Raw genomic sequence first — 21,281 nt, forward strand, 5'->3', positions numbered from 1 at the left:
AACATCGGGGATGAAACTGCTCCTGAATCTGGAGATGTGGAGTTTTGGTCTTTCAAACGGAAACCTAATGGGATCAGGCGTGGGGGGGGCTGCGTGGGGGGGGCGAGGGGGGAGGGGGCGTGGGGAGGAGGGGGTGTGGGGGGGAGAGAGCATAGGGGGGGCAGCGTGGGGGGAGGGGGCATGGGGGGGCGGCGTTGGGGGGAGGGGGCATGGTGGCGTGGGGGGGAGGGAGCGTGGGGGGGGAGAGCGTAGGGGGGGCGGCGTGGGGGGGAAGGGGCGTGCGGGGGAGGGGCGTGCTGGGGAGGGGGCGTGGGGGGAGGGGGCGTGCGGGGGGGCATGGGGGGAGGGGACGGCGTGCGGGGGGACCACAAATGTAACGTGTTAAAAATAGTTTGTGTTAAAATGGGATACTTGTAACTTTGTCGGCACCCTTTATGCAGCTACCCTTTGCATACCTTGGGTATGGAAAACACAGAATATCATGGCGACTTGTCACATGTGACAATAAAGTTGAATTCACTCACTCATTCATTCACTCACTCATTCATTCACTCACTCATTCACATTCACTCCTTCATTCACTCACTCATTCATTCACTCCTTCATTCACTCACTCATTCATTCACTCACTCATTCATTCACTCACTCATTCATTCACTCACTCATTCATTCACTCCTTCATTCACTCACTCATTCATTCATTCACTCACTCATTCATTCACTCACTCACTCATTCATTCACTCACTCATTCATTCACTCACTCATTCATTCACTCCTTCATTCACATTCACTCATTCACTCATCGTGCACGTACAGCCACCTGGGGCCTGTGAGGTAGTTCCCCGAAGCACAGCAGTCTCTCCCTACCTCAGCTGCCAAGTAGTTGCCTGTGGCGAGATGCTTGAAGCGTAACAGGCTGTTCCAATGCCCTGCACCGCCCCGACACGCATCATGATGTACCACCTGCAGGAAGACAAACCCTTCAATGAACCAGACACACACGAGAGCCTTCTGCATTAAATGATGAGAGGCAGAGATGGGGGAAGACAGCCACAACCTTTCTCACAGGGTGGACGTGTCAAGTACGAGGATTCAGTTTGGAGATACAAACTTTAGTCAATTATTTACAATAGTTTTCGTTTTTAGTTTTATAAATACTGCACAGAAACAGCCCCGCGTCCGCGCCGACCAGCGATCCCCGTACACTCGCACTATCCTACACACACTAGGGACAAGTTACAATTCTTACCGAAGCTAATTAAACTACAAACCTGCACGCCTTTGGAATAGACAATAGACAATAGACAATAGGTGCAGGAGTAGGCCATTCAGCCCTTCGAGCCAGCACCGCCATTCAATGCGATCATGGCTGATCACTATCAATCAGTACCCCGTTCCTGCCTTCTCCCCATACCCCCTCACTCCGCTATCCTTAAGAGCTCTATCCAGCTCTCTCTTGAAAGCATCCAACGAACTGGCCTCCACTGCCTTCTGAGGCAGAGAATTCCACACCTTCACCACCCTCTGACTGAAAAAGTTCTTCCTCATCTCCGTTCTAAATGGCCTACCCCTTATTCTCAAACTGTGGCCCCTTGTTCTGGACTCCCCCAACATTGGGAACATGTTATCTGCCTCTAATGTGTCCAATCCCCTAATTATCTTATATGTTTCAATAAGATCCCCCCTCATCCTTCTAAATTCCAGTGTATACAAGCCCAATCGCTCCAGCCTTTCAACATACGACAGTCCCGCCATTCCCGGAATTAATCTAGTGAACCTACGCTGCACACCCTCCATAGCAAGAATATCCTTCCTCAAATTTGGAGACCAAAACTGCACACAGTACTCCAGGTGCGGTCTCACCAGGGCCCGGTACAACTGTAGAAGGACCTCTTTGCTCCTATACTCAACTCCTCTTGTTACGAAGGCCAACATTCCATTGGCTTTCTTCACTGCCTGCTGAACCTGCATGCTTCCTTTCATTGACTGATGCACTAGGACACCCAGATCTCGTTGAACTCCCCCTCCTCCTAACTTGACACCATTCAGATAATAATCTGCCTTTCTATTCTTACTTCCAAAGTGAATAACCTCACACTTATCTACATTAAACTGCATCTGCCATGTATCCGCCCACTCACACAACCTGTCCAGGTCACCCTGCAGCCTTATTGCATCTTCCTCACAATTCACACTACCCCCCAACTTAGTATCATCTGCAAATTTGCTAATGGTACTTTTAATCCCTTCGTCTAAGTCATTAATGTGGGAGGACATTGGAGCATCCGGAGAAAACCCACGTGCTCACAGGGAGAACGCGCGAACTCCGTACGGACAACACCCGTGGTCAGGATGGAACCCGGGTCTCTGGCGCTGTGAGGCAGCAACTCTACCGATTCTTTAGATTCCTCCTCGGTTCTACCGATTCTTTAGATACCAACTCTTTAGATTCTGGAGTAGTTCCTGAGGACTGGAGGGTAGCTAATGTAACCCCACTTTTTAAAAAGGGAGGGAGAGAGAAAACGGGGAATTATAGACCAGTTAGCCTAACATCGGTAGTGGGGAAAATGCTAGAGTCAGTTATTAAAGATGTGATAGCATCACATTTGGAAAGTGGTGAAATCATCGGACAAAGTCAGCATGGATTTACAAAAGGCAAATCATGTCTGACGAATCTTATAGAATTTTTCGAGGATGTAACTAGTAGAGTGGATAAGGGAGAACCAGTCGATGTGTTATATCTGGACTTTCAGAAGGCCTTCGACAAGGTCCCACATAGGAGATTGGTGTACAAACTTAAAGCACACGGTATTGAGGGTTCAGTGTTGAGGTGGATAGAAAATTGGTTGGCGGACAGGAAGCAAACAGTAGGAATAAACGGATCCTTTTCGGAATGGCAGGCAGTGACTAGTGGGGTACCGCAAGGCTCAGTGCTGGGACCCCAGTTATTTACAGTGTATATTAATGATTTGGACGAGGGAATTGAATGCAACATCTCTAAGTTTGCGGATGACACGAAGCTGGGTGGCAGTGTTAGCTGCGAGGAGGATGCTAGGAGGCTGCAGAGTGACTTGGATAGATTAGGCGAGTGGGCAAATGCATGGCAGATGCAATATAATGTGGATAAATGTGAGGTTATCCACTTTGGCGGCAAGAACAGGAAAGCAGAGTATTACCTGAATGGTGACCGATTGGGAGAAGGGGAGATGCAACGTGACCTGGGTGTCATGGTGCACCAGTCATTGAAAGCAAGCATGCAGGTGCAGCAGGCAGTGAAGAAAGCGAATGGTATGTTGGCATTCATAGCAAGAGGATTTGAGTTTAGGAGCAGGGAGGTTCTGCTGCAGTTGTACAGGGCCTTGGTGAGACCGCACCTGGAGTATTGTGTGCAGTTTTGGTCTCCTAACCTGAGGAAAGACGTTCTTGCCTTAGCGGGAGTACAGAGAAGGTTCACCAGATTGATCCCTGGGATGGCGGGACTTTCATATGAGGAAAGACTGGATAGACTGGGCTTGTACTCGCTGGAATTTAGAAGACTGAGGGGGGATCTTATAGAAACATATAAAATTCTTAAGGGGTTGGAGAGGCTAGATGCAGGAAGATTGTTCCCGATGTTAGGGGAGTCCAGAACCAGGGGTCACAGCTTAAGGATAAGGGGGAAGTCTTTTAGGACCGAGATGAGAAAACATTTCTTCACACAGAGAGTGGTGAGTCTGTGGAATTCTCTGCCACAGAAGGTAGTTGAGGCCAGTTCATTGGCTATATTTAAGAGGGAGTTAGATGTGGCCCTTTTTGCTAAAGGGATCAGGGGGTGTGGAGAGAAGGCAGGTACAGGCTACTGAGCTGGATGATCAGCCATGATCATATTGAATGGCGGTGCAGGCTCGAAGGGCCGAATGGCCTACTCCTGCACCTATTTTCTATGTTTCTATGTTTCTATGTTTCTATGCACCACCGTGGTGACGGATGTTCGAAGTGGACTCGGTGGGGTCTGGTGTAATGTCTGGGGGGAAGAGGGGTGGGAGTAGTAACACAACATAGGGGCTTCAGACTGAGAGTTAGGGGAGAGGGAGACACAGAGGTATGAAGGGGTAAGGTGTGAAAACGAGAGATCTCTCCTCTGATCCATTCCTCTCGACCCAAAATGCCACCCATCCCTTCTCTCCAGAGATGCTGCCCGTCCTGCTGAGTCACCAGTATTTTGTGTCTACCTTCAGTGTAAACCAGCATCCCCAGTTCCTTCCTAGGGGTAAAACGCCCGTGGGGAATCTGTCATTGATTTATGATTTATGTGTAATTGATTTTCTAGTATTTTGTCTGAGTCAATGTGCCTGAGAACCACACCCCACCAAGGACTTAGAAACATAGAAACACAGAAAATAGGTGCAGGTGGAGCCAATTCGGCCCTTCGAGCCTGCACCGCCACTTATTATGATCATGGCTGATCATCCACAATCAGTAACCCGTGCCTGCCTTCTCCCCATATCCCATGATTCCACTAACCCCTAGAGCTCTATCTAACTCTCTCTTAAATTCATCCTGTGAATCGGCCTCCACTGCCTTCTGTGGCAGAGAATTCCACACATTCACTACTCTCTGGGAGAAAAAGTTTCTTATCTTAGTTTTAAATGGGCTCCCCTTTATTCTTGAACTGTGTCTCCTGGTCCTGGACTCGCCCAACATTGGGAACATTTTTCCTGCATCTGGCAGGAAAGACTTTTGAGAGCTCGGTACATGGATAGGACAGGTTTCAAGGGATATGCAGAATTAAGGGATATGGGGAGAAGGCAGGCACGGGTTACTGATTGTGGATGATCAGCCATGATCACAATGAATGGCGGTGCTGGCTCGAAGGGCCGAATGGCCTCCTCTTGCACCTATTTTATATGTTTTCTATGTTTGGAGGGATATGGGCCAAACGCAGGCAGTTGAGACTAGTGCAGACGGGGCATGTTGGTCGGAGTGGGCAAGTTGGGCCGAAGAGCCTGTTTCCACGCTGTATGACTATGATTCTAGTGAGCTTTACCTCAACTTCCCAGAGCGCCTTGGAGCTGGTGGCTGAGGTGGCCGACTGGCGCAGAGTGGTCCGCAAAAAGATGTGCTGCTTCTTCTTGTACTCATCACAAGTGAGGAACTTCTCCTGCTCGGCGTGGAACAGCCTCACCACGTCACCCTGCGGAGCAGCAAGGAACAACGCCCATCAGGGTACACAACGGGCGGGGGCTGCAGGAGGGACCAACCTGGCCGGGCAGGGGAGGAGAGGGGAGAGGAAGGGAGGGGAGGGGAGGGCAGGGGAGGAGAGGGGAGGAGAGGGGAGGGGAGGAGGAGAAGGGGAAGTGGGGGGAGAGGAAGGAGAGGGGAGGAGGGGAGGAGAGGGGATGGGAGGAGAGGGGTGGAGAGGGGAGGAGAGGAGAGGAGAGGGGAGGAGAGGGGAGGAGAGGAGAGGAGAGGAGAGGGGAGGGGAGGAGGAGAAGGGGAAGTGGGGGGAGAGGAAGGAGAGGGGAGGAGGGGAGGAGAGGGGATGGGAGGAGAGGGGTGGAGAGGGGAGGAGAGGAGAGGAGAGGAGAGGGGAGGAGAGGAGAGGAGAGGAGAGGAGAGGAGAGGAGAGGGGAGGGGAGGGGGAAGTGGGGGGAGAGGGGAGGAGGGGAGAGAAGAGGGGATGGGAGGAGAGAGGGGAGAGGAGAGAAGAGGGGAGAAGAGGGGAGGAGAGGGGAGAGGGAAGGAGAGGGGATGGGAGGAGAGGAGAGGAGCGGAGGTGAGAAGAGGGGAGAGGAGAGGCGGAGAGGAGAGGACAGGAGAGGAGAGGAAATGGGAGGAGAGAGGAGGGAAGGAGAGAGGGGGGAGGATAGAGGGGCAGGAGAGGGGGGAGAGGAGAGGAGGGAGGAGAGTACGTCACTAACCCCTTTAAGAACATCGTCACGGTAATCACTGTACTTCATGAAGAGTGCGACCTTCCAGTTCGTGTTGCAGTTCACAGCGTTCACCTGGAATTGAGAAATGCCAGTGAATCTCCTCACCGCAAACCCAAATCATAGAACGCACAAGGTGAACCAGCCAGGCGCCGCTGGTCCCCCACCGACCGCGACCTGTAGGGGGCGCCCACCCAGCGACCGCCGCTGGTCTCCCACCGACCACCACATATAGGGGGAGCCCACCCAGCGACCACTGCCCATGCCCCACCGACCGCCACCTGCAGGGGGAGCCCTCCCAGCGACCACTGCCCGTGCCCCACCAACCGCCACCTGTAGGGGGAGCCCACCCAGCGACCGCCGCTGGTCCGCCACCGACCGCCACCTGTAGGGGGAGCCCACCGAGGTACCGCTGCCCTTCCCCACTGACCGCCACCTGTAGGGGGAGCCCACCCATCGACCGCCGCTCGTGCCCCACCGACCGCGACCTGCAGGGGGAGCCCACCCAGGTACCGCTGCTGTCCCCCACCGACCGCGACCTGCAGGGGGAGCCCACCCAGCCGCCGCTGGTCCCCCACCGACCGCCACCTGTAGGGGGAGCCCACCCAACGACCGCCGTCGTGCCCCACCGACCGTGACCTGTAGGGGGAGCCTACCCAGGTACCGCTGTCCATGCCCCACCGACCACGACCTGTAGGGGGAGCCCACCCAGCGACCGCCGCTCGTTCCCCGAAGACCAGAGACCGGGAGGATGGAGCCGGCGACGCCAGCAAGGAGCGAGGCCGGTGGGAGAGGAGAGGGAACCGTGGTCATCTGCGGGAGGCTCCCACCCCCCTGGGGAACAAAGGTGGAACCCGTCGCCACGGTGGCGCAGCGGTAGAGTCGCTGCCTCACAGCGCCAGAGACCCGGGTTCCATCCCGACTTCTGGTGCCGTCTGTACGGAGGTTGTACGTTCTCCCCGTGACCTGTGTGGGTTTTCCCCGGGTGCTCCGGTTTCCTCCCACACTCCAAAGACGTGCGGGTTTCTAGATAAATTAGCTTCGGTAAAAATCCTAAAATTGTCCCTAGTGTGATTAGGATAGTGCTTGTCTACAGGGTGATCGCTGATCAGTGCAGACTCGGTGGGCCGAAGGGCCTGTTTCCATGCTGTAGGATAGTGCTAGTGTACGGGGTGATCGCTGGTCAGCACAGACTCGGTGGGCCGAAGGGCCTGTTTCCATGCTGTATCTCTAAAGTCAAAAGTAAAGTCTAAAGTTCCTCTTGACCTATTACACAGTCGTTGCGTGTGGATTACACACTCCGTATAAGGTTACCACCAAGAGTATTGACATCAATGGAAACCCTGTTAGGTTGGCATTTAACAACTGCATCAGGTAATTTGCCAGAGGGATTTTCAACACCCCACGTCCTTGTATGTGAATCAATGGAGATGCAGGAAGCGGTTAGAAGCTGTGGGAGAGATTGTAAATTGTCCCTAGTGTGTAGGATAATGCTAGTGTGTGGGGGGATCGCTGGTCAGTGGGCTGATGGGGCCTGTTTCCGCGCTGTATCTCCAAACTCTCCTGTGTCTCCCTGCAACTAATCCACCTCTAATCCAGGATTGATGTCGTTCTGGTGACCAGGATGAGGTAGAAACGTCACCCATTCCTCCTCTCCAGAGATGCTGCCTGTCCCACTGAGTTACTCCGGCGTTTTGTGTCTAAAATCTTACTCTCGATAAGCACTGTCATAGATGGGCACAAAAGTAAAATGATAGCAGTGTAATAGTAGACTTAAGGCAGACACAAAGTGCTGGAGTAACTCAGCGGGTCAGGCAGCATCTCGGGAAGAGAAGGAATGGGTGACGTTTCGTGTCGAGACCCTTCCTCAGGCTGATGTCAGGGGAGGGGGCGGGGGTGACGTTTCGTGTCGAGACCCTTCCTCAGGCTGATGTCACAGGAACCGCCCCCTCTCCTGACATCAGCCTGAAGAAGGGTCTCGACCCGAAACGTCACCCATTCCTTCTCTCCCGAGACGCAGCCTGACCCGCTGAGTTACTCCAGCACATTGTGTCTGCCTTCGATTTAAACCAGCATCTGCAGTTACTTTCCCACCAACAGTAGACGTACCTCCTTGCAGCCGGGGTTGTCCAGTAGCTCGTGGCAGCTGGCGTGTAGCGGCTGCCCTGCGTTCACCGGGTTCAGCACCACCTTGTCACCCACCACCACCTGGGCACAAGAGAAACAGCCAGCGTCAGCAACCCTCACACAGCGTCTCTGGCCAACCCACCACAACCACGGTGGCGCAGCGGTGGAGTTGCTGCCTTGCAGTGAATGCAGTGCCGGAGACCCAGGTTCCATCCCGACTACGGGTACCGTCTGTACGGAGTTTGCACGTTCTCCCCGTGGGTTTTCTCCGAGATCTTCAGTTTCCTCCCACACTCCAAAGACGTACAGGTATGTAGGTTAATTGGCTTGGTAAATGCAAAAATTGTCCCTAGTGTGTGTAGGACAGTGTTAGTGTGCAGGGATCACTGGTTGGGGCAGAGTCGGTGAGCTGAAGGGCCTGTGTCTCTAAACTAAACTAAAGAAAGACACAAAAAGCTGGAGTAACTCAGCGGGACAGGCAGCATCCCTGGGGCGAAGGAATGGGCGACATTTCGGGTCGAGACCCTTCTTCAGACTGGTTCAGGATAAGGGAAAACGAGAGATATGGACGGTGATGTGGAGAGATAAAGAACAATGAATGAAAGATATGCAAAAAACTGACGATGATAAAGGAAGCAGGCCATTGTAAGGTCCTTTGGAGTGCAGGACTCCTAAGGACCTTCTACAACACGGTAGTTGCATCGGCCATCTTCTGTGGAGTGGTCTGCTGGAGCAGCAGCATCTCAGCGGCGGAGGGGAAGAGACTCGACAAGCTGGTCAGGAAGGCCGGCTCTGTCCTGGGTTGCCCCCCTCGACTCAGTGCAGGCGGTGGGAAAGAGGAGGATGATGGCAAAGCTAACATCGCTGCTGGACAACGACTCCCACCCCATGCAGGACACTGTCACTGCACTGAGTAGCTCCTTCAGTGACAGACTCCTTCACCCCAAGTGCGTGAAGGAGAGATATAGGGGGTCCTTCCTTCCCGCTGCTGTGAGACTGCACAACCAGCACTGCTCCCAGCAGACGAGTCAACAGACCAGTCAACAGTGACATTAAAGGAAAAACACAGTAAATGATGACAATTATCCTTATCTTTATTTTTATTTATAATGAATGACTCTTGCTGTCCACTTTGCTGCTGTAACACTGTAAATTTCCCCGGCGTGGGACAAATAAAGGAATATATTATTGTCATATTATTATTATTGTAAGTTGTTTGTTGGGTGAAAACGAGAAGCTGGTGCGACTTGGGTGGGGGAGGGATGGAGAGAGAGGGAGGGATGGAGAGAGAGAGGGGGATGTTTAAACTAAACCCTGAACAGTCTCAGCTCCTGCAGCAGTTTAGACAAAAGACAATAGACGATAGGTGCAGGAGTAGGCCATTCAGCCCTTCGAGCCAGCACCGCCATTCAATGCGATCATGGCTGATCATTTTCAATCAGTACCCCGTTCTTGCCTTCTCCCCATACCCCCTCACTCCGCTATCCTTAAGAGCTCTATCCAGCTCTCTCTTGAAAGCATCCAACGAACTGGCCTCCACTGCCTTCTGAGGCAGAGAATTCCACACCTTCACCACTCTCTGACTGAAAAAGTTCTTCCTCATCTCCGTTCTAAATGGCCTACCCCTTATTCTTAAACTGTGGCCCCTTGTTCTGGACTCCCCCAACATTGGGAACATGTTTCCTGCCTCTAATGTGTCCAATCCCCTAATTATCTTATATGTTTCAATAAGATTCCCCCCTCATCCTTCTAAATTCCAGTGTATACAAGCCTAATTGCTCCAGCCTTTCAACATACGACAGTCCCGCCATTCCGGGAATTAACCTAGTGAACCTATGCTGCACACCCTCAATAGCAAGAATATCCTTCCTCAAATTTCTGACAAGTATTTCTGCAGCACCTCTTGAGTTGTCATTGCCACTTCCCAGTGGCCGAAGCCAAAATACACCCCGACAACTCTGTACACAAGGAGAGGCCTGGACACCACGAGAAAACTGGAATTACCAGTCATTCAAAGACCAAAGTCTATCTGCTACTCACGAGAAAACCGTGGTGGCATATTGCAGCAATTAATCTCTTGAATTGTGGCCCTGCGTTTCCTCTTGCAGTTGACATGACCTACACTGGGCACGTCCCACAGCCTTGCCATTAGCAACACATAACAGGGACAACACATAACACACACACTCCCCTCAGCTAACCACGTACCGTGAGTTTAGAAGAATGAGGGGGGGACCTCATCGAAACATACAGAATAGTGAGCGGCCTGGATAGAGTGGATGTGGAGAGGATGTTTCCACCAGTGGGAGAGTCTAGGACCAGAGGGCACAGCCTCAGAATTAAAGGACGTTCCTTTAGGAAGGAGATGAGGAAGAATTTCTTCAGTCAGAGGGTGGTGAATCTGTGGAATTATTTGCCACAGGATTCTTGATTAGTGCGGGTGTCAGAGGTTATGGGGAGAAGGCAGGAGAATGGGGTTAGGAGGGAGAGATAGATCAGCCAAGATTGAATGGTGGAGTAGACTTGATGGGCCGAATGGCCTAATTCTACTCCTATCACTAATGATCATTCTACATTTCCTTGGTCATCATCCCCTTTGATCTGTGTTTTCACACCTGACCCTTCCATGTCCCTGTGTCTCCCTCTCCCCTGACTCTCAGTCTGAAGAAGGGTCTCAACCCAAAACGTCACCCATTCCTTCTCTCCAGAGATGCTGCCTGTCCTGCTGAGTTACTCCTTCCTACACAAACTGCTGCTGATGGCCAGAATGACTCATTTAGATACTCCTTATCAGAGATTCAATCCCTACTCCTTACCCACCCCCACCCCTCCCCCTTCTCTGCCACAAAAAAACTTTTTATGTTCACTTGTTCTGACAAGAAATCTCGGACTATCTTTCATCGGATTTTACTGCCTTTACCTTGCGTTAACATTATTCCCTTTATCATGTATCTGTACACTGTGGACGGCTCGATTGGAATCATGGGCGGCACGGTAGCGCAGCGGTAGAGTTGCTGCTTTACAGCGAATGCAGCGCCGGAGACTCAGGTTCGATCCTGACTACGGGTGCTGCACTGTAAGGAGTTTGTACGTTCTCCCCGTGACCTGCGTGGGTTTTCTCCGAGATCTTCGGTTTCCTCCCACACTCCAAAGACGTACAGGTATGTAGGTTAATTGGCTGGGTAAATGTAAAAATTGTCCCTAGTGGGTGTAGGATAGTGTTAATGTACGGGGATCGCTGGGCGGCACGGACTTGGTGGGCCGAAAAGGCCTGTTTCCGGCTGTATATATATGATATGATATGATATGTGCTGTCTTTCCGTTGGCTGGTTAGCACGCAACAAAAGCTTTTCACTGTACCTCGGTACACGTGACAATAAACACAAAAACTGAAACTGAACTGAGCTGAACGTTAACTCCCAATGGGCCATTCTGAGCGTCACCCTTCCTCGGTCATCTGTTGCTGACCCTGATCTGTTCTGGCCTTTACCGACCTCCAGTTCCCTCCCCTCTACTTTCAGTCTGAAGAAGGGTCCCGACCCGAAACATCGGCCGTGCTTTTTCTCCAGATATGCTGCCTGACCCGATGAGTAACTCCAGCACTCTGTGTCTATCTTCTGTCCCTCTTTATACAGGTGCTGTATAATGCTCCCGCCTTTTTCTATTTTCAATAAGTGTCTCCTGACCTGTTACACAGTTATTGTGTGGAAGATTACTATCTTAATGCAGGTACTATTCCAACAGTTAAGAAACATTTGGACAGGTACATGGATAGGACAGGTTTGGAGGGATATGAGCCAAACGCAGGCAGGTGGGACTAGTGTAGGTGGGACATGTTGGTCGGTGTGGGCAAGTTGGGCTGAAGGGCCTGTTTTCACAGCTGTTTCCAAGCTGTATCACTCTATGACTCTAGGACTCTATTATCACTGCATTGGCATCAATGAAAACTCTGTTTAAGTTGGCATTTAACAAATGCATCAGGTAAATCTGTCAAAGGGATTTTCAACAGACCATGAATATGATTCTGGGGCGGCACGGTGGCACAGCGGTAGAGTTGCTGCCTCACAGCACCAGAGGCCCGGGTTCCATCCTGACCACGGGTGCTGTCTGTACGGAGTTTTACGTTCTCCCTGTGACTGCGTGGGTTTTCTCCGGTTTCCTCCCACACTCCAAAGGCGTGCGGGCTAGTTGGTTAATTGGCATCAGTAAAATTGTAAATGGACTCTATTGACTAGGATCGTGCTGGTGTACAAGTGATCACTGGTCAATGTGGACTCGGTGGGCCGAAGGGCCTGTTTCCGTGCTGTAGGATAGTGCTAGTGTACGGGGTGATCGCTGGTCAGCACAGACTCGGTGGGCCGAAGGGCCTGTTTCCGTGCTGTAGGATAGTGCTAGTGTACGGGGTGATCGCTGGTCAGCACAGACTCGGTGGGCCGAAGGGCCGGTTTCCGCACTGTACCTCTAAAGTCTAAAGTAAAGTCTAAAGTGCCTCTTGACCTATTACACGGTCATTGCGTGTGGATTACACACTCCGTATAAGATTACCACCAAGAGTATTGACATCAATGGAAACCCTGTTAGGTTGGCATTTAACAACTGCATCTGGTAATTTGCCAGAGGGATTTTCAACACCCCAGGTCTTTGTATGTGAATCAATGAAGATGCAGGAAGCAGTTAGGAGCTGTGGGAGAGATTGTAAATTGTCCCTAGTGTGTAGGATAATGCTAGTGTGTTGGGGGATCGCTGGTCGGTCGGCATGGACACAATGGGTTGAAGACCCTGTTTCTACGCTGTATCTCCAAAGTCCAAAGTCTGTAAGTATAGACACATACCTGAGAGGAGCGGTTAGAAGCGTGCATTAGTTTAGTTTTTTAGTTTTAGTTTAGAGATACAACGCATAGGCAGGCCCTTCGGCCCACCGAGTCCACACCCACCAGCGATCCCCGCACATTAACACTATCCCACTCACACAAGGGACAATTTTACATTTGTACCAAGCCAATTAACCTACAAACCTGTACGTCTTTGGAGTGTGGGAGGAAACCGAAGGTCCCGGAGAAAGCCCGTGAGGTCACGGGGAGAACGTACAAACTCCGTACAGACGGCGCCCGTAGTCAGGGTCAAACCCGGGTCTCTGGCGCTGTAAGGCGGCAACTCTACCGCTGCACCACCGTGCCCTACAGGGCAGGAGGGTTTGTGAACATGGGCATGGATGTGTGGCTCCATTACATTAATTGTGGCTAGATTGTATCTGGAGTACTATTCACAGGTGGTATGTCCATAGTCATTCCCGTTATTTCCTTTATCATGTATCTGTACACTGTGGACGGCTCGATTGTAATCATGTATTGTCTTTCCGCTGACTGGTTAGCGCTGTGCCTCGGGTACACCTGACAATGAACTAAACTGAACACACATTGAGAGAAGGTGAGGAAAGCTGGTCAGCTTGATTCCAGGTTTGTTGCGGTCACTGTGTGAGGAGTGAGAAAGTATTCTCGGGAACCCCTAGTGTGTAGGGAATGGATGAGAAAAATAGAATCACTTTGAACTCGTGTGTAGGAAGGAGTTGCAGATTCTGGTCTATAGCAAAGATAGACACAAAGTGCTGGAGTAACTCATTGGGTCAGGCAGCCTCTCTGGAGAAAAGGATGGGAGACGTTTCAGGTCGGGACCCTTCTTCAGGCTCAAAACGAAAACAGAAAACGTAGAACTAGTGTGAATGGGTGACTCGGTGGGCCAAAGGGCCTGTTTCCATGCTAGATCTCTAAACTAAAACTAAATTTGCAGGTGCTTTCAGCAGCAGGTGTTTAGTTTAGTTTAGAGATACAACGCAGAAACAGGCCCTTCCCCGAGTCCGTGCTGTCCAGCGATCCCCGCACACTAGCACTATTTTACACACACACACACACAAGGGACAATTTTACATTTTTATACCGAGCCAATTAACTTATAAACCTGCACGTCTTTGGAGTGTGGGAGGAAACCAGAGCACCCGGAGAAAACCCACGCAGGTCACAGGGTACAAACTCCGTACAGACAGCACCCGTAGTCAGGATCGAACCTGGGTCTCTGGCGCTGTAAGGTAGCACCTCTACCGCTGCGTCACCGTACCGTCCCAGCACCATGCTGGTGTACGGGGTTCGCTGGTCGGCGCAGACACGGTGGGCTGAAGGGCCTGTTTCCGCCCTGTTATGTATAAACTAAACTAAGGATTAGATCGAGATGGCTCATTCAAAGAAAGCAGAGATGGGGAAAGTGCTGAGAACCATTACTTGTCAGAGGCTCACAATGACACGTTGCTTCAGTGGTGGGGGGACCCGCCCCCTCCCCTGACATCAGTCTGAAGAAGGGTCTCGACCCGAAACGTCGCCCATTCCTTCCCTCCCGAGACGCTGCCTGACCCGCTGAGTTACTCCAGCATTTTGTGTAAAACATTTGGCACATGGATGGGACAAGGGACATGGATGGGACAGGGTTGGAGGGATATGGACCAAGCGCAGGCAGGTGGGACTAGGGTAGCTGGGACATGTTGGGCAGCATGGGCAAGTTGGGCCGAAGGGCCTGTTTCCACGCTGTATCACTCTCGGACTGCTCGGTGAACCTTTGTGACTGTTGGTGCCAGAACCTTGTGTACTGCCCAGGTGAGGTCTGCTACACGATGCTCACTGTGTTGTATGCAAAAACAAAGCATTTCACTGTACCTCAGTACATGTGACAATAAAGTATTATTGAATCAGCTCCCAGGGCCTGAGTCAAAGTTGGCGGAATTTTAATCTGATAACTGTTTTGTTTGTAAACTGCCAATACAGGCAGCTTTGGATTTGATAGTGTTGCTATTTATTCACAAAATGCTAGAGTAACTCAGCAGGTCAGGCAGCATCTCAGGAGAGAAGGAATGGGTGACGTTTCAGGTTGAGACCCTTCTTCAGACTGATGTCAGGGGGGCGGGACAAAGGAAGGATATAGGTGGAGACAGGAAGATAGAGGGAGAACTGGGAAGGGGGAGGGGAAGGGAGGGACAGAGGAACTATCTAGAGTGGGAGAAGTCGATGTTAACTATCTAAAGTGGGAGAAGTCAATGTTAACTATCTAAAGTGGGAGCTCTTGTCTTTTACTACTTTGTATGTTTGTTTTTGTTTTTGGAATAAAATATTTGTAAAACAAAAAAGGGCCTGAATCACAGGGTCATAAGGTCATGTGATAGGAGCAGAATTAGGCCATTCGGCCCATCGAGTCTACTCCGCCATTCAATCATGGCTGATCTATCTCTCCCTCCTAACCCCATTCTCCTGCCTTCTCCCCATAGCCCCTGACACCCGCACTAATCAAGAATCTATCCATCTCTGCCTTAAAGATATCCACTGACTTGGCCTCCAGGGCCGTCTGTGGCCATGAATTCCACCAAACTGCCTGGCAGTCTGAAGAAGGGTCTGGACCCGAAATGTCACCCGTCCCTTCTCTCCAGTGATGCGGCCTGTCCCGCTGAGTTACTCTAACATTTTGTGTCTACCTCCGGTTTAAACCAGCATCTGCAGTTCCTTCCTGCACATTTACTGGAGTGCAGTGACTCTGGCCTTGAACCAAACCAGCGCCCAGCCCGCGCCCAGCCCTCGTCGCGAGTGGCGTCTCTCCCCAACTTACATTGTCACCTTCACTGCGCAGCTTCCAGAAAGGTTGGATGTAGAACCAGGAGCCCTCGTTCCCCGCACAGTCCAAGGACACCCTCATGGCATTTTTTTCCAGGAGAGCCGGCAGCCTTTTGTTGACGGTGAGGTACTTGTTGCTCTTTATGTGCAGCAGCTGCGAGCAAATGTACACAGAGAATTACCAACACAACACCCACCGGCCCACCGGCCCACCGGCCCACCGGCCCACCGGCCCACCAGCCCACCAGCGAGGGGCTGCTAAAGGTAGGCACCAAAGCCCGGAGTAGCTCAGCGGGTCAGACAGCATCCCTGGAGAAAAGTTCCAGGTCAACACCCTTCTTCAGACTGCAGAGATGCTGTCTGACCCACTGAGTTACTCCAGCTTTTTGTGTCTAAACCAGCATCTGCAGTTCCTTCCTACACGTTATTTAGTTCAGTTTAGAGATACAGCGCGGAAACAGGCCCTTCGGCCTACCCGCGCCGACCAGCGATCCCCGCACACCTGACACTATCCTACACACACGCACGATGGACAATTTACAATTTTTACAAAAGCCAATTAACCTACAAACCTGCGCGTCTTTGGAGTGTGGGAGGAAACCGGAGCACCCGGAGAAAACCCACGCGGGTCACGGGGAGAACGTACAAACTCCGCACAGACAGCACCCATGGTCAGGATCAAACCTGGGACTCTGGTGCTGTGAGGCAGCAATTCTACCACTGCGCCACTAATTTCCTGTGACAAGTGATGTTATTCCTGTACTTTGTGTCTTTTTCTTTAAGTGAACCAGCAGCTGCAGTTTCTTGTGTCTGCACTTATAAAGTGAGCTTGTGCTTTATAAGCCATTAGACCAAGTGGACCAGTTGGGCCCAAACCTCTTCTGCATTGGTGCAGCACCCTCTCCTCCCCCTCCCCTTCCCCTCCCCCCTTCCCCTTCCCCTCTTCCCCTCCCCCTTCCCCTCCCCCTTCCCCCTTCCCCTCCCCCTTCCCCTCCCCCTTCCCCCTTCCCCTCCCCCCTTCCCCTCCCCCCTTCCTCCTCCCCTCCCTCCCTAGGAGATAGATTTAAACTTTAAAACATGAATAACTTTTAAAATATAACACCGATTTCAATGAAACCTGTTCCATTAGCACCAAAGGGACGACGATGAGTAAGGTGGGCCTAAAATTGTTGCGCTAATGTGTACCGTTTTGACTGTAGTTCAGGAACAAACAAACAAAGAACTGAGAGTTTTAGTGTATAGATATGTGGGCTACCTAGAGAGGGGGCTTATCTCAAATATGTTTCCACTGAATCTATCTTGAGCACAGGATGTGATGACGTGGTGCGGTGTTTGCTGTGGGTTCACACATTCACAGGCAGAGTGGGTATCACCTGAACCTGTACATTAAACGGCCACATCACACACGTCTTGTTATCACGCTGCCTTGAACTCCTCATCACAACAATTACGATGATCTTACTGTACAGGATCCCTCATTCCCCTCTCCCCTGAGTCTCAGTCTGAAGAAGGGTCTCGACCCGAGACGCCATCTATTCCCTTTCTCCAGAGATGCTGCCTGACACGCCGAGTTACTCCAGCGTTTTGTGCCTCTCTTCGATGCAAACCAGCGTCTGCAGTTCCTTCCTCCTGGCCCACTGATTTACGCCAGCACGTTGTGCCCCTGTGCGAGACCCCAGCGCATGCAGCTCCTAGCGTCTGCAAGCCTGCAGCTCACCTGCATGACGTTACTGTACTTGACAACCTCGCCCAGGAGCTTCCTCTTCTCAACCTCATTCTGCTTCTGTTCCAGTTCAGCCGCTTGCTGCAAAGATAATTTTGAATTGAATTGAATAAATGTTATTGGCCAAGTATGTACCAGGACAAGGAATGTGCCTTGTTGCTCCGCTCGCAAGTAACAACACGACATACAGTAAACAATTAAGAATAAAACATAATTTAAACATTTGAATCTATCAATGAAATAAAATACCAGAGCAAAAGGAGGCTACAGACTTTTGGCTGTTGAGTAAAGTTACTGAGTAGAGGGCGTGCAGCGTAGGTTTACCAGGTTAATTCCCGGAATGGCATGACTGTCATATGTTGAAAGACTGGAGCGACTAGGCTTGTATACACTGGAATTTAGAAGGATGACGGGGAATCTTATCGAAACGTAAAAGATTATTAAGGGGTTGGACACGTTAGAGGCAGGAAACATGTTCCCAATGTTGGGGGAGTCCAGAACCAGGGGCCACAGTTTAAGATTAAGGGGTAGGCCATTTAGAACGGAGATGAGGAAAAACTTTTTCAGTCAGAGAGTTGTGAATCTGTGGAATTCTCTGCCTCAGAAGGCAGTGGAGGCCAATTCTCTGAATGCATTCAGGAGAGAGCTAGATAGAGCTCTTAAGGATAGCGGAGTCAGGGGGTATGGGGAGAAGGCAGGAACGGGGTACTGATTGAGAATGATCAGCCATGATCACATTGAATGGCTCGAAGGGCCGAATGGCCTCCTCCTGGGCCTATTGTCCATAGATCGTAGAAAAAAAGCTGTTTTTATGTCTGGCTGTGGCTGCTTTGACAGTCCGGAGTCGCCTTCCAGAGGGAAGTGCCTCAAAGAGTTTGTGGCCAGGGTGAGAGGGGCCAGAGATGATCTTGCCCGCTCACTTCCTGGCCCATTCAGTTCGTCAATGGGGGGAAGGTTGCAGCCAACAACCTTCTCAGCTGATCGAACGATTCGTTGCAGCCTCCGGATGTCGTGCTTGGTGGCTGAGCCAAACCAGACCATGATGGAGAAGGTGAGGACAGACTCAATGATAGCAGTATAGAATTGGACCATCATTGCCTGTGGCAGATTGTGTTTCCTCAGTTGCCTCAGGAAGTACATCCTCTGTTGGGCCTTTGTGACTCTGGAGTCGATGGTGGCCCCCCATTTAAGGTCCCTGGAGATGATGGTTCCAAGGAACTTAACTGACTCCACAGATGTGACTGTGGTGTTGTTGATGGTGAGTGGGGGGAGGGGAGGGGGAGCTCTTCGAAAGTCTACAATTAGTTCCACTGTCTTGAGAGCATTGAGCTCCAGGTTGTTGCGATGGCACCAGGATGCCAGCTGTGTCACTTCCCGTCTGTAGGCAGATTCCTCCCCATCCTGGATCAGTCCAATCAGGGTTGTGTCATCCGCAAACTTGAGGAGCTTGACAGAGGAGTCTGTGGAGGTGCAATGTAGAGAGAGTAAAGGAGAGGGGAGAGTACGCAGCCTTGCGGTGCTCCTATGCTGAGGGTCTGTGGGTCCGAGATGTGCTTTCCCAGCCTCACATGCTGCTTCCTGTCTGTCAGGAAGTTGACGATCCACTGACAGAAGGGTTCAGGCACAGTCAACTTGTTATTTTCATCAACTTTATACAGCGGTAAGCTATCAGAGCAGGTCCTGCAAACATCTTACCGATAAAGAATTCCCCACCCATCTCCATCCACCCACGCACATGCACACTCACACACATGCATGCATGCACACAGCCACACACACAAGCATGCGCAGAGACCCACACACACGCAGACCTACACACACACGCAGACCCACACACACGCACGCACACACAGCCACACTCACACGCATGCAGACCCACACACGCACGTACACACAGCCACGCTCACACGCATGCAGACCCACACACACGCACGTACACACAGTCACACTCACACGCATGCACACAGACCCACACCCATGTACACACATACACGCGCACACGCACGCACAACCACACACACACTCACACGCATGCACACACCCAGACACACCCACACACGGACACACATGCATACAGACACACCCACACAGACACACACGCACACACCCACGCACTCACACACAAACAATCTGGGGTTCGCCCATGTCTTCACAAATTAAACAGCGGGTGGCCCCGTTCTCCTTGGGCAGAGATCCATCGCTGGTGGTGCCATGGTGTTGTGCCACCACGGGAGCCATCAAAACCTTATCTTGTAGACAGTTTATATATAGAAACAGAGGGTGGTATGGAATGAGCTGCCGCAGGTGGTAGTTGAGGCTGGGACTATCCCAACGTTTAAGAAACATTTGGAGAGGTACATGGATAGGACAGGTTTGGGCCAAACGCAGGCAGGTGGGACTAGTGTAGATTGGACATGTTGGCCGGTGTGGGCAAGTTGGGCTGAAGGGCCTGTTTCCGCGCTGCATCACTCTGACTCTAGACAGAGCTTCATGGGCCACTGTGGGGTGAGTTGGAGCTGAACAACTGAAGTCCAGTTACTCTACCCTGATGTGCTTACCTTCATCTCTTGAGTGATAAGAGTCATACAGCACGGAAACGGGCCCTCTGGCCCAACCCATCCACATCGACCAAGATGCCCCATCTAAGCTACTCTCATTTACCTCATATCTAGGATTGCCAACTTTCTCACTCCCAAATAAGGGACAAAGGGTGACGTCACCGCCCCGCGCCCCACGTGACCTCACCCAGCCAGCGGCCACGTGCTCCCGCTCCGCCAATGGCGGCCGCCCGGGCCGAGAGGCGGGTTGCTATGCAACCACCGTTAGGCGATGCCCAGGCCTCCGGGCCTACACTGTTCGGGCCTACAGCGGCCCACGGGACTACAGTGTCCGGGCCTACAGCGACCCCCAGACCTACACTGTCCAGGCCTACAGCGGCTCCCAGGCCTACACTGTCGGGGCCTACAGCGGCCCTCAGGCCTAGGCTGTCCGGGCCTACAATGTCCAGGCCTACAGCGGCCCCCGGGCCTACAGCACCCCCCTGGGCCTAATATGGGACAAGGGCAGTCCTATACGGGACAAACCAATTTAGCCCAATGTACGGGGTGTCCCGGCTAATAGGGCACAGTTGGTAACCCTATTCATATCCCACCAAAGCTTTCCTATCCATGGGCCTGCCCAAATGTCTTGTCAATGTAAAACACAAAGTGTTGGGTGGAACTCAGCAGGTCAGGCAGCATCTGTGGAGAGAATGAGCGGAGGTCATTTTGGGACTGAAGAAGAGTCCCGACCTGAAACGCCATCTGTCAATTCCCTCCACAGATGCGGCCAGACCCGCCGAGTTCCTCCGGCACTTTGTGTTTTGCTCAGGATTCCGGCATCTGTGGCTTCTTGTGTGTCTTTCTTTTGAATGTTGCTTCAGACCTTCCTCAACTACTTTCTCGGGCAGCTGATTCCATAAACCCACCACCCTCTGTTTGAAAGGGTTGCCTCTCAGATTCTCCCCTCAACTTAAACCTATGCCCTCTAGTTTTTGATTCCCCAACCCTGGGTGTCTCTCCATTCAAGCTGTCTATTCCCCTTATGATATTATACACCCTCCTACAAGACCACCCCTCATCCTCCTGCGCTCCAGGGAATAGAGTCCCAGTCTGCTCAACCTCTCCCTCTAGCTCACACCTTCGAGTCATGGCAACATCCCAGTAAATCTTCTCTGCGCTCTTTCCAGCTTGACAACGTCTTTCCTATAACATGGTGCCCAGAACTGAACACAATCTCGATCCGAAACATCACCCATGGCCTGCTGAGTTACTCCAGCATTTTTTTGTCTACCTTCGATTTATACCAGCATGTGCAGTGTTTTTCCGACACAATAC

The 21,281-nt window shown here is 51.6% G+C and overlaps 1 protein-coding gene across 1 annotated transcript in view; it reads right to left on the reverse strand.

Moving 5' to 3' along the window:
* itpr2 (inositol 1,4,5-trisphosphate receptor, type 2) overlaps window positions 1-21,281 on the reverse strand; it is a 222,025-nt gene that overhangs the window by 137,798 nt on the left and 62,946 nt on the right. Inside the window, 6 exon segments of the mRNA XM_078420082.1 lie at window positions 869-964; window positions 5,028-5,174; window positions 5,902-5,985; window positions 8,020-8,118; window positions 15,679-15,837; window positions 17,401-17,487. Coding sequence (XP_078276208.1) covers window positions 869-964; window positions 5,028-5,174; window positions 5,902-5,985; window positions 8,020-8,118; window positions 15,679-15,837; window positions 17,401-17,487 — 672 coding nt within the window.

This window comes from Rhinoraja longicauda, chromosome 23, assembly GCF_053455715.1.
Source record: "Rhinoraja longicauda isolate Sanriku21f chromosome 23, sRhiLon1.1, whole genome shotgun sequence".
Taxonomy (NCBI): domain Eukaryota; kingdom Metazoa; phylum Chordata; class Chondrichthyes; order Rajiformes; family Arhynchobatidae; genus Rhinoraja; species Rhinoraja longicauda.